This window comes from Corapipo altera, unplaced genomic scaffold (assembly GCF_003945725.1).
Source record: "Corapipo altera isolate COAL_440 unplaced genomic scaffold, ASM394572v1 49, whole genome shotgun sequence".
Classification (NCBI taxonomy): domain Eukaryota; kingdom Metazoa; phylum Chordata; class Aves; order Passeriformes; family Pipridae; genus Corapipo; species Corapipo altera.
Genome location: NW_020884879.1, coordinates 9348493 through 9362546, shown reverse-complemented (window position 1 = coordinate 9362546; position 14054 = coordinate 9348493). Strand labels below are relative to the sequence as shown.

General features: G+C 38.1%; 1 protein-coding gene across 2 annotated transcripts in view; it reads left to right on the top strand.

The window, feature by feature from the left end:
- The window catches only part of ATP6V1H (ATPase H+ transporting V1 subunit H), a 47127-nt gene extending 33818 nt beyond the window's left edge, over positions 1–13309 (top strand). For both annotated transcript variants that reach the window (XM_027638677.1, XM_027638678.1), the window contains exons 13-14: positions 2576–2689; positions 12926–13309. In XM_027638677.1, coding sequence (XP_027494478.1) covers positions 2576–2689; positions 12926–12986 — 175 coding nt within the window. In that variant the 3' untranslated portion in view covers positions 12987–13309. The remainder of the gene's footprint in view (positions 1–2575; positions 2690–12925) is intronic.
- Positions 13310–14054: the final 745 nt, after the last annotated feature.

Here is a 14054-nt window from a genome sequence, read left to right as displayed (position 1 = left end):
GGTTTAAGTCAGTCCTATAATAAAGAAAAATGCTTGTTTATGTTTCATAGTCTTGTCTTTGTGTGAGGTGGTTTTATATTTAACTCAGTAAAAATGTGAAGCAGCCTAAGGCACGCATAAAGGTTTTTTGAATGTTACATTACTAATAAGTCCTTGAATTCTTGGCAAGGATTCTCCAGCTTAAAACAATTGCACTTTTCTGAATGCATTCCTGCTTTATGAAACATACTTAAATGTTTTAATATTGTTAGGAAATAATATTCCCTATGATCTTAAGGATGGATTTGGCTGAGTTATAAAACAGAATTGGATACTCTTTTTTCATCTCCATCCTGTGTCTTCATACCCGTTCTGCAGTTTACAAAAATACATTTTGTTGTGGGCCACGGCAGACCTCGAGGATCAGGATGGTATCTACATTTGATATCGTACTGATGGAAGCCTTTTCAACCTAAGGTGACTGAAGGCCCACACTAAACCTTAAACCATCTTGTCTGGGAGCTGCTTTATGCTGGTGATGCCGCCCTTGTTGCCCACACAGAAGCAGCTCTGCAGCGTTTAACATCCTGCTTTGCAGATGCTGCTGAGCTCTTTGGGCTGGAAGTCAGTTTAAAGAAGACAGAGATTCTCCATCAACCTGCACCTCAGGAAGTCCCCCATCATTCCCACATCACCATTGGCCAATCAGAACTCAAATGAGTCCAGCAGTTTAATTACCTAGGCAACCTCATCTCCTTGGATGGTAAGACTGACGAGGAGATAGACAGCAGGTTGGCAAAGGCATACAGAGCTTTCGGAAAACTCCACAAAAGAGTATGGCATAATAAACACGTGAAGAAAAGTACAAAGATCAGTGTTTACAGAGCCATAGTGCTGTCTACTCTCTTATATGGATCTGGATCATGGGTCATCTACCGCCACCACCTGCATCTCCTAGAATGCTTCCATCAATGCTGTCTCCATTCAGTCCTAAACATCCACTGGTCAGATTATGTGACCAATACATCTGTACTAGAGCAAGCAGCAATCACAAGTATTGAGGCCATGTTACTGAGAACACAGATGTGTTGGGCAGGGCACGTCTTGCCCTGCCCAACACATGCTCTATGGTGAACTTGCCACTGGCTGCTGCAAGAGAGGAGCCTCGAAGAAAAGATACAAGGACTCCCTGAAACAACATCTCAGCCTTGGCCATATTGATCAACATAACTGGTCTACTCTGGCCTCCAATCAGGAGGTCTGGAGACACACCATCTATAACGCTGCTGATGCTTTTGAGAAAGCAGCAGGATCACCCTTGAGGAGAAAAGACAACACAGAATGAATCGTGCCTTGCAGAATATACCACCTAAGGAGTCTTTCTGCTGTGCCTTTTGCAAGCAGACATGGCTATCTCATATTGGCCTTTTTAACCACCAACGCGCTTGTAACAAACGTGGGTAGAGCCCTCCCCAAATCTTCTTTCGTGAAGCCCAGCCATGATGATGTGCAGGAGCAGTACATTAATTTGGCCATGAAAAGAGCTGTGCTGAACTCAGGTAGCTCATGCAAGCTTAAAATGGCAGGACAGCATCAGGTTAAGACTAATGCAAGTGATAGCCTCTTCACAGGATAGTATGTTTAAATACTAAGTGATCTGTGAGAGAACTTATGTAGAAAACCATATGAAAGTCAGTGAGTAATCAACTTAAATATTCCTTGCAAATGCTCTCTGAACTTTATTATTTTTATTATGACAGATAGAAGTGCTGCACATAGTCATCTGGATGGTGATACTTTTTTAGGTTTTAAGTGTGTTGCCTTCTATTTTTTGTTTTTATGAAGAAATGATGTGTTCATGAATGCGACACAAGCTTTCATGTGTATTTCACGGGGGATTTGGTATAGCTATGAAAAAGCTATGGCTGACTATGGTGGTAAGGTTTGTAGTGAAAGATGAAGCTAAAACATAATTTTTCTGGAAATGGTACCTTAGCAACTGGTTCTGCCTCTTGTGCAGGAGTAGCTGTGGCTCTAATACAGTTTGAATATCAAAAAGTACTATATGTACCAGGTGGGTGATTTAATAGGTATTGGTGTGATTACAAGGATTTTTCTGTGCTGGACTAGATTGGGGTTTTATTCTTACAAAAAATGGAGTGACCTGGTTATCATCCATTTGTGGAGGAGAGGGCAGCACTACCTCCTACCTAATAATTGATAATACTGTACCCTGCTGACCCTTTCAAGCTGATATTGAGCTGGATAAAACCCCTCTGAAAAGGATTCTTTCCTTGATTGTTTATTTCCTTGATTATAGTTAATAGAAGTAGATAGCGGGAAGCAAACAGGAGTCCAGTACAAACACTTTCTGTTGTTGTGAATTCTTAAAAAAAAAATTTAAAAAACCCAGTAGTAGGTAGTAGGAGATAATCTACATTTGTAACATGTGAAATAAGATGTGTATGTTAGGAAATAAATATTATATGTAACTTAAACTTAACCTCTTAATGCCTTGAGTGTAAAGTGGTTGGATAGGATAGCTACCCAGAATTCAAAGTAATGTCAAAAAAACTGCTCCCCTCTACTCTTTCAGAGTGATTGAACAACTTGGTGGTAAGCAGCTGGTAATGAACCACATGCATCATGAAGACCAGCAAGTTCGTTATAATGCACTACTGGCTGTGCAGAAGCTGATGGTTCACAATTGGTAAGTGAAGATTATTTAACTTGCAACTAACAGTGAGAAATCTTGGGTGTGGAGAGAGGATTCAAGACAGTAGATTTCTTTAAGGGGTAAATAGCATTTTTATGTGGAAAGACAGCGATTTTTAAACAATAGAGCAATATGATCTTGATTGTAAGAACTTAGCTTTTTTGTGTGTTTTGGAAGCAGTTGAATAGAGTAGCTTTGCCTTACATGGTTGAATGTCACGTGAGTAATTCACTTGAACAATGTATTTTAACTAAGATTGGATATTAGGAAAAGTTTCTTCAGCCAGAGGGTGATTGGGCACTGGAACAGGCTCCCCAGGGAAGTGGTCACAGCACCAAGCCTGACAGAGTTCAAGAGCTTCTTGACAGTGCTCTCAGGTACATGGTATAATTCTTAGGCCGGTCCTGTGCACGGCCAGGAACTGAACTCGATGATCCTTGTGGTTCCTTTCCAACTCAGGATATTCTATAATGATTTTGTTTGGACTGCTTAATATTCAATACAAGCTGTAATTTAGGCTTGTACTTATTCAAGTACTTAATTGGCAGTTGCTTTACCAAGTGCTACCTGACCATTCCTTTACCTTGTTCTTTGCTCTAGTCCTTTCTCCCATTCTACACTGTTATTTTTCTGTTGCCATTTTAAGGGTTGCAGATACAACTTTTTTGAACTCCTGGAGTAGCGGACATTTATAGGCTGGTTGGTTTGATGAAGTTGAAAATCTCATGTTGGTACCTCTTTCATCAATCACTGAGAATAGTGTTTGAAGTGAAGTTTTTCTTTTGTTGCTTGTTAACTAGTTCTCTAACAACCCTGAAGTCTTGGCATGTTTTACCACAGAACTTGCTGGTGGGTGATGCTGCCTTTCCAACAGAGCACAGGATCTTTATAGGGAAGCACCGAAGGGGTGAAGTTATGAAAAACTTTCATGTAACAACTTTGTATAACTTGCCAAAGTAATTAGGTATTCTAAGCATAAAGCATGGAGAGTTAAAAATACTAATTAGGAGTTCTTAATCTGATTATTAATTATGATTACATCAGAGCTCATTTTCAATTTGGCATTACCTGAAAGTAAGGTGAAGTGCAACAGTACATCTGGGTACATTGGAACATAGATGTTGGGATACAAACAACTAATTTAATTTTGAACTTTAACAACCTTTTATTTCTGGAAAACTTAGTGCTTGGAAGTATCTGTAACTTCTTTCAGTTTTGTCACTTCTGAGACAATGTGATCTTTTTAAAAGACTGAGTAGTGATGATGCTAGTGTGTGCAAGTGGTAGGGGAACAAGGTCTATTGAGTGCCTTCTGACAGTTTAAGTTGCCTACTTGTCCTGACAGGCTGGCAAGGCTGACAAAGAACTCCTGTCATCTCTCCCTGCAGCGTATCTTAGGTAAAACCAAGCTATTTTTCTACCTCTCCTTCTGAAGAATATGGCTTTTAGTTCACACGTGTGTTATATTCATTTTTTCCTGCTCTCTCCCTCTCACATATTGTGGGAACCTTCTATAACAGGAAACATGTTTAAATATCCTACTATGAAAAATCCAGAGTTAATATTCTCCATGTGTAAGAAGTATGTTGGTAAATAATATGGAATTTCTGAGTGTGTGGAGATGGAGACTAAACACATGGTCACGTACAACCTAATTTTTGGTCATTATTGTATATTACACTCCACTCTGCTTCTCAGTTTGATACATTTCTCGCTATGCTATTCTCATATATTTGAAACATTCTGAGTATTATAAACCAGTTGTAACTAAATAGAGATTATGGCATGGGAGGTTAAGTTACTAAATTTGCTTTCTGCAGAAGGGGCAGGTGTATTCTGATGTCTTGAAAATGTGGTAATAAATATATGAAACACCGGTCTTTCTCCAGCACAAACCTCACTGGTAGTAAAACTTTTCCTGAATGCCTAACCTGACTCTTTTGCACTTTCAACTTGAGAATACTACTTGTAAAAACATCATGTCTGATCATCTAGATTTGTCTTGGTTTTTCAATGGCATGAACATTTCTGTGCCTGCTTTTCACAGTTTTTGAACCTTTAGACTTGAGACTGAGAGGGGGATGGCAAAAATATCTAGTTTCAGATCTTCAGAGGTGTCAGTAAAAGGATCTGTATAACTTAGTGCCATTTTCAGATCCATGTGGTCATCTCTGTAGGGAGTATTTTCCTGTTCAATTCTTATTGGAACAAGCCTCTGAGACACATTATCCTTGCCTCATATTTGCCAGAGTAGTGCTCCCCCTGCCATGGACATCAGATAGTTTCAGCTAAGGAAATGACACACTGTTTGAATGTGGGAAGCTGGATCTGTCTTTGTATAGATCTGTTTTTTGATGAGTGTCAGGAGCTCTTCTGTTTCATTACTGTCCCTTCTCCCCAGAGAAGCCAAGTCCCCTGAATGCAGCACAGTGCAGTTTAAGTGCCTACTTATTTAGCTTTACTTCATCATGAGGTGGATTATTCAGCAACTTCAAGGTTTTGCTTTCCTTGCTCTTCAGAGCTGGAGAAAAAATAAACATTTTTCCTCTTGCTTCAAGATATTCTGGCAGTCCAGTTATTTCACTCAAAGCAATTGTCGCGTGTCCTTCAGTTTAATTGGCATGGAACAACTCTATATTACTGTCTGTGACACATGCATGACAGAAGTAGTCAGGCATTTCCTAGTCTGGAGGCTGACTGAGATAAGGATGCGAAAATACAGGTTTGCTCTGCCAGGATGAGACTTGGTGCAAGTGCTGTGCCCTGAAGAAGCAGAGTAAGGAAGACTTCTGGTACCTGAATTGAGGGAGTGTCATGGGGCAGCTGAAGTATCATCCTGCTTAAGATGCAGCTGTATCATTAGACTGCTAATAACTCAACTTAGAGACAGTTAACTCCTAAGTAATTTGAGTAGTTCATTACAGGCTGCTCAACTATCTTTCCCTTAGGGGTTTTTAAGTCAGGGATAAGTGGGGAGAAATCAGACTGTCAAGAATTCTGTTAAATGGTGAAGCTGTGTTGGCAAAAGCAGTAACTGCTGTCAGCTTTTCAGATAAGTTCAGGTGAAATATTCCAGTTACATTTGCACATTAAATCATCATGCACTTGATGCAGCAGGGAGCAAAATTATCTTTTTGGCATCTCTTAATGCCTATACATCGTAATTAATCCTGAGTTCCACTCTGATTTGAACTGTGTTAGTCATGGCACCCCGTGCTGATGGTAAAAACCTGTTATTGGCAAGTGGGAGAGTTTGGCCTGGCAACGATAACACAAAGTTTTTTTGTGTGTCCTGTTCAATCTTTGCTTTAACTATATAAGAGAAACATCGTCTCTTTATTCCCTGTCTTTGCTGGTGTTCAGAGGCAATACCAACTTGTTGTTTTTAGTATTAGAAACTTGTTTTGGGAACCTAATCGTGCTTGGAGCAATGTTCTTAATGATGCAAAGTTTAAAGGAATCAAATCATTAAGTTCTAACAGCACTTACATGTATCACTTTAAAGAAACACAGTATGTTAATCACTATAGATGAAGCAGGTGCCTTTCGTGTGCTTCATGGCACAACATTTTACTGAATTTCAGGGATGGGTTGTTGTGACTCAAAGGACCTTCAAATTCCTTCTATGAATAGCAGAGAGAAGCAGGTTTTTAGAGCAGTGCAGAGCAGCTTCAGTGCCTGATGTTAAGCAGTAGGAACAATCTTTTGTCTTTAAGATTTGTAAACGTAGCATCTCTTGGCTTCATTTTAAAGGGGTTAGTTCCAACCTTCTCTTATTTCGCTAAAATAAGATCTAGGTGAAATCTAGATATCGTGCTTTAATGCATATTTTATTTGTGACCTTGCTGGTCACCTAAAACATAGTGCATTAGTTTCCACAACTTGCTTATCTTCTAGGCGGGTTAGGCCCAGGAAAGTTTACTCATGTCTCGTGTAGTTAGAGCAGCATATTACTTTTTTCTTGCTCTGTTAGCAGCAGTACTGCTGGGAGTTGGGGACCAGAGGTCGTAAATAGAAGAGAATGGTTGCAATATCCAGCCAGTCTAGCTGACATGCAGAGATAGATCACGTGTGATCTTGTTCATACAAATGTAAAATAAAATGCAGTGGCTTAACCTCTGTAATTCAAATGTTCTTCACTATTCATACAAGTACTACTGAAACCATAGTGGATCTGATTGCAAACTTGTTTATTTTTCCTCTGGCTGGTTCAGGGTACTGGGAGAGCTGGTGCATTGGCAGTTGCTCCTGCTGAGTAAACTAGTGGACTGTGCTGCCCCATCTTTCTGCTTATGCTGTAGTAGTGAGCTGCTGTCAGGGAGGGATCCAGCTCTTACCTCTGGGCTCAGATGCAATACCTCATCTCCCAGGTTCCTGAGCTATAAACTTCCTTTCAACAGGCAGACTTTTAGAATAAGTGCTCTCCAATGCATTGATACCTACATGGAGGGTATGAGTATGTTGGCAGACGCTAAACAGTGGAAGTTGGGATGTATCACTTCAGCATGATCAAGTATGGTTTGGGAAGTGGAATTAATAACTGGCATACTGATTGAAGCAACAAATTTGGATGACTTTTGAAGATGCAACAGTTTCATATGTGATATAAGTGGACATCCCAGACAAAATTGCTTGCTTTCCATCTTTTAAAATTGAGAGTTCTGCAGAGAGACATTAAAACAATTTGAAACTGCCTAGGATTTGCAGTATTCTATATTTAGAAATTTATTCTATAGATAGCTTCCATACCATGATTGCATTTGGTAGTGAGAAGTGCAAGGTGTAGTGAGAGTTAACTGGCAGCCATAAAGCTTGTACCCTCTGCCCCTTGGTTTTTCTCCCATCCCAACACTGAGGTCTGGAATGCTTAATAGGGTAGTAGACTTAAATCTGGGAAACAATGCCTACAAGATAGTGCACTCCACTGTATTTATTTGTCCTGTTTGTTAGCCTTCATCATCAACACAATTCCCTTTTAGTAGTTAAAAGAAGTTAACTAACTGAAAAGTTTGAGAAGTGTTCCTGATAAAAGGTAGTATTTTTTTAAAAGAACAGTTTCTAGCTGAAATGAGAGAAGTTAGGCAAAAATCCAATTAGTTATAGGCACACTTAGTATCTAGTGGAGTGCTCCATCTTTTTATTTGAGCATAAATATGTATTATTTATGTATATGCATATATAAAGCTTAATTCCATACAGGTAGGAGGTGTGGTTTTTATTGTGCATATCCTCTCTGGTATTCACACTGTGATCATGTTTTCTGTCATAAGATCTCTACATATTGCAAAACCACAGTTTTAGTATTTCTAGAGCATGTGATAATGTGGAGCAAATATTTTGCAAATATCAAACATTCTCAGTTTGCATTTTCTTTTTTCAAAGAAATTGCTCATTTTCATGTCTTACACTGAAAAATGTGTCACCAAAGAAGTAACTTTTTGATAGTTTACTTCTGATTAGTATTACTTTAAAGATTTGATTTCCTAATAGGAAAAATCAGTTAAACATTATTTCTGTCAGTCATTCTGACATATGCTGGGCAAACATTAAAGCTCATTTGTGTTGAAAGCAACAAAATTCTTTGTGGCAACTAAATCTTCTGATTAAATATAAAATTACTTTCAAACCATGTTTCATGATTTAGTCATGTGGTCTTTTTAATTCACAGAAGGGCTCTGTGTGTGAGCTCACAGTGTATCTTATAAGTGAAAAATGACTTATACTTTGTCTCTCGAATAGAAAGGCATATCTTGAATTGAATTTGTAGTCTATTTTCTTTCAAAATCAAAATCAAAATACTTAATAGCCTTGTTATAAGACCTCATTGATCTGCTGTTTCTTCATATGTGAAGATGTGAAGTTGTGAACTGGAAGTCTGTAATAACTTCTTCAAAAAAGGGACAAAACCTCTCTGAAGGGAAACTGCTTAGTGAAAATCAGGTTCTTGCAGTGTCTCAGTTTGAATGCATTAATTTTGCATTTCATGTCATAAGGAGGGCTTTAAACCATCCTATGAGTAAAGATTTTAGTAATCAGGAGATTATCTGTAGATTTTCTATCAATGTTATTGCATTCAGCTGAAGACAGGCTCCATTTGGAAAAAACCCCACCTTTCATGTAACATTTATAATCCTTCTGCACAACCATTCAGACTGTTTAGTTTTAATGTGCACATCAGAATGTTGAATGTCTCTCTCTAGTGAATAATTAAAGTGAAACAATGTCCTAAGTGCTGTTCATCTTAACAGTTGGCTTTTGTTCTACTTGTTTTTATGAAGTGGAATCTGTAAAACTACATATTGAGAACTGCAGAGAATTTTGCAGTATCTCCTCTCTCTTAGGATCCCCAGCCATATATGTAGGTCAAGGAGACACATGGTAAAAATCACCATGGTTCCAGTGAAATAACAATTTGACGTGGTGGAGTCCCAGACTGTTTGGTCAAAGTAGCTTTGATTCTGTTGCGTATACGTTTGTTTGGTTGGTTTTGGTGTTGGTTTGTGATGGCTTACCTTCAGCACTACTTATGGTCTGCGTTGGTATAATAGACAAATATTTTATAATCTTTAACATTTAAAAATTGAAGTATTTCATATTGCATTAATCCACTGAGTCAAAGAAGAAAATTGTGTTCAGCAAACAAGTGACAGAAGACGGCTGCAGTTTTCCTGTGATAGCACTCCAGCTTTGTCAGTCTTCCCAGCCCAGCTCTCTAGGAAAATGTCTCTTTGTTTTTTTAGTTTACTGCTTTCGCAGCTGTACAATTTCTGTTGACTTCTGTGAAGCACATGATAATGAGGAGCATAAAATGATACATAAAAATATCCAGTGATATAACTTGGGATCCAGCAGTATGATATGTTAATATTCCATTTCAGGAACCAAATATTAACTTCAGGTTTGATTTGAGCCCTGGCTTCTTTATTTTCTTTCCTAGCTTCCAAGACCATGACTCTGTGGCAAGGCAGATGCGCCTGTGGTGGCCCCTCTCCAGCTCCACCTGCCTTTCTCCCAGGCATTTCTAGCATTAGTGTGACACTGCAGGTGTTAAGCCTTGAATCAGGTTCAAGGGGGCTTCTTAATAGAAAGCAGTTCAGTTGAGAGTTAAATGAACAGAGAGCAGTCTCACCAGAATGCTTTAAATGCCCCGTGAGAAAGGCAGGAGTACACAGCTGGAATGGGTTAAAGGGCAACTGTTCCAGCTTTGTCTCCCATTGCATTAGGTAGAGCTTTGACAGATGGTTGCAACCTTGTGTTGCCACTGTGTGTCTGCTGCTCAGAGCTTCCAGGGAGTGCTAGTCTGTGGAGTTGTTTCTGCAGCAGTGTTACACTTCCAAGAGCAATGCTTTCACGGGACAGTTTAACCTGCTTAGAATTGGGAATATATCAGTTGTGTAATTCAAATACCTATTTGTAAAGCCACATTACTGAAACTGGTCCATCTCTCTCTACAGGTCTAATAACCTCTCTCCACGTTATTAGACCGCTAGCAGAAATGCAACATAAAGATGGCAAAACTGTTCAATCTGTTCAAACTATTCTATCTGCTGCCTGTCCTGTGAACTTGTTTAACTGTTTGTCATATATTTATGATTTTTCTGTAAACACTGTATGTTGGCAATGTTTTTTGAATGTGTTGTGTCAAGTGGCAGACTTTCTACTGTAGCTTTATTACACTTCTGTACCCTTTCATAAGGGAAAGGATTTCTTTAGAACTAGCTTTTCAATTTCACTCTCAAAAGCATGGGACTCTAGGTTTGTATTTAGATAGAGAAAAATAAAATCAATACTTTTATTTTGTCCTTTGTCGAAGGAAGGCATCCTATCTGTTGGGAACCTCAGTCTACTAAACCAAGGTAGAAATTGCAGATGTTCAAGACTATCAAATGTTTTTTGGATAACTTGACTCTTTAATAAACAGGAAGCAAAGTTTGAAATAAATATTGTAAAAAAGAAAATATGAAAACTTTACCCTTTGTTTCTTCTATGCTTCATCTACTTTTCTTCCCTTCCCTATAATTTTCGGTGTTCTTTCATGGACAGGTAAATCTGACTGCACTGGAATTTGGAGTATAACACTAAAAGCAGTACTACTTAAACTTCAAGGCTTGTTCCTTTTAGCACACAGCCTCTAGAAATCTGTTGTATGTATCTTAAAACTTTCCCTTCTGTCATTGATTGTTGTTGACAACAGTCCATTGGTATATAGTATATATTAGTATAAAATTTTCAGGTAGTGTCTTGTGCCACTTTCCTTGCCTATGGACTTAAACTTCACACCTACAAAAGGTTTCATAGGGAAGATACTGTTCTACTTAGTGTATGTTGTTAGAAGTCGAATATGTCTCTGGGGGCACTAAGTACATACAAAATGTGCTACTGCTCTGACTTCTTGGAGATTTTTGCTCAATATACTGGACTATGGTGGGAGCCTTCATCATGTATCTGAAACAGTGCAAGCTATGCAACAATTGTAGTGTTATGGATTGTTAGCTTGATTGATTTTCCTACTTCAAAGTAATGGTGTAGAAATTTCACATTCAATGTGGTTCATCTGTGCTTTAAGAATAAGTAATGTTGTGGGCTTGTAATATGGTGAACAGAGCCATGTATGAAGCAAGTGTCAAGGCTTTCAAAGCTCAATGTCAGAGAAGAAACACTAGAGTCAGTACATGCATGTAGGCATGAAACAAATGAAAAAAAAATAACTTCCAATGGGCAGGACAATGTTTGATGAGTTTGGAAGACCTTCCATAGTTGCTGGCTGTGTTTCTGGACGACTTTCAAATTTTGTTTGTTTTGGTGGTACACTTTTGAGTCCTGTAAAACCACAAAAAAGAGCAGCTCATTTCATTCTTTGCCCTCAGGAGTCTCTACTTTGAGGGTGATAACCTACCTACCTGTTATGGTCAAGAGTCATATCTATTGAGTGCAGCCCAAGCATTCTACAGCAACACCTGATGAAGCTGTGAAGGAAGGTGCTAAATCGTAGCATATGGTTCAGCATACAAACTCTGTGTTATTTTCTTTGCCAGTAATGTTTGAAGGTAACAGGAATTTTGTTTTTCTGGATGCTTAACGCTAAAACTGAGAAAAGGGGTGTTGGGTGATGCAGTTGAGGTGCTAAACTTCATTGTGTGATAGGAGTTGTAATGCACAGGGAATAGCTGTTCCACAGGACACTAAGCTGAAAACTATTTTTTGAAACGTGCAAAAAGAACTGATTTTTTTTTTTTTTAAATAAAGCAAAAGCACATACTCGAGTTAGGGGGTTTTTTTTTGTTTAAGACTTCATTCTGAACATCATTCCTCTGAGCTGCTTCTATTGTTTAACCTGTGTAGGTTGAAATATCTGTGTAGTGAGAAAAACGTGGTACTAAGTGTATGATCAGCAATGGAAAAAGAACGCCTACGTTTCACAAGTCCTGAAACCTCTCTTTCAGCTGATACAGTGGTGCAAATATTGTGTTTTCTGTAACAGGCAGCAACCCAAGTATTATTATTAAAGACCTCTTTCAGTTTTTTGTGGTTCTGTGAAGTGTTGATCTTCTTTCACAGGAGAGATTGAAGGATTGAAACATCCAGAAGAATTGTGCAGTTAGCACATACTAATAATTTGGGGAGTGTTTTTTCCTGGGTTGAGAGGAGAGATAGAAAATAAGTGACTTAGTGCACTTCAAAATGCAGGTGAAGAAAACACTTTAAAGAAGTGTTGGTATACTGTGGGACTAGATTGATTCTGTCTTCTTTTTTTCTAACTTGAATGTGCAGTTATTCAGTCAGTGTCTGTTTTGTTAACCTATGGGTTATATTGCCAGTATGTCATTGGTGTTACTTGTGCTCATGCAGCTGGGTTATGGGAAGAAATACTTTTAAATGTTTTGCCACAGCCTCTGAAATGTATATTGCAACAAGCAAAATCTGTGAGCTTCATGTGAGTGTCCTGTATCAGTTTTCAGGGTGTCTAAATGTTACCACTGGGCTTTGACCTTTTCTAGACAGCTTTGTTGATATTTGATTTGTATTTTATTTTCATAGGGATAGTTGATGGATACCTAAAGCTTGGGTACTCTGATTGTTGCTTCAGTTGACTGTTGACAGTAGACGTTATTTGAAGGAATAATTCTGAATTTAAAACTTTTTCTTCTTTATCTACTTCATACTTCCCACCACTATCCCACTCCCCAATCTCCAGGACATTTCTCAATCTAATTTTTTGCTGTATTTCAGGGAATACCTTGGAAAACAGTTGCAGTCAGAACAACCTCAAACGGCCACCGCACGGAGCTAAACATTTCCATCAGTTCATGCAGTTCATGCTTACAACTACAGTATATTTGTCTTAAAATTAATATAAAGAAAATACTGAAATCACATGTTCCCTCTCTGCTACTGGTGCATAAACATTCCAACTTTCCTCTAGTGTTGTTAGCTTGGTAAAAATTTGTTCAACTAGTTCTGATGCTTATACCTATTAGCTTCTTGTTCTATTCTGAATGTATATGAAGAAATGTGGCTAATATATTGCATTTGTTTTATGTATTTATTCTCATAATAAAGAATATTAATAAAGGATGTCCCTTCCATAATGGATGTTATAATTAGCCCAGAAAATTTGTTCTCTTCTTTTTGTGGGTTGTCAGTGTTGTCACTTTCCAAGGAAAGCAAATAGTCCTTATATGTCTCCAGACAAAATTTGACTTGGTGTTCCACAGAAAGTGCAATAGCCTGAGAAATGTTGATTATGGGTACTAAAATATGAACCAACTCTTAAAACAGTTTTAAAATTGTATATAAGAGCAAATGTATAGGTGGGGCTTTTTTTAGTGTGGGGTACTTCTCTTGTTAGAGACTACATTAAAAAATCTGGAAATGAGAAGAGGAAAAGAAAATGAACACTCTTCCATCAGTGAAAACTGGTGCACTCAACACTATTAGTCCAGCAGTATAACACCACTGTTGAGGCTGTAGATCAGAGATCAAGTTGGGTTTTTTTTTTTAATAACAAATTTGGCTATCAGTATTTTATGTGTTTTATAATTTGACAGTATAAAATATGTAAGCATCAATAAATGTAAGATGATCTTGGATTGGCATGTGAAAATAGTTTTGTTGCATAGATAGAAGCCTGGCTCCAGGCACTTGCAGCATTACATAGTTAATATTCTTGCAATTCATTTTTAGAATTTAAAAAAAAAAAGGAGCAAACATAAACTTGTTGGTAGTCTTGTGAGGTGCAAGTCTCTGGGGAAGCTTAGAGTACTTTGTTATCAAGTGAAAAGGCAAATTTGGAGAACATTTTTTTTCATCATACGTAATTAAAATTTGACCACTGTTACAGTGGAGAGAGAAGACAGTT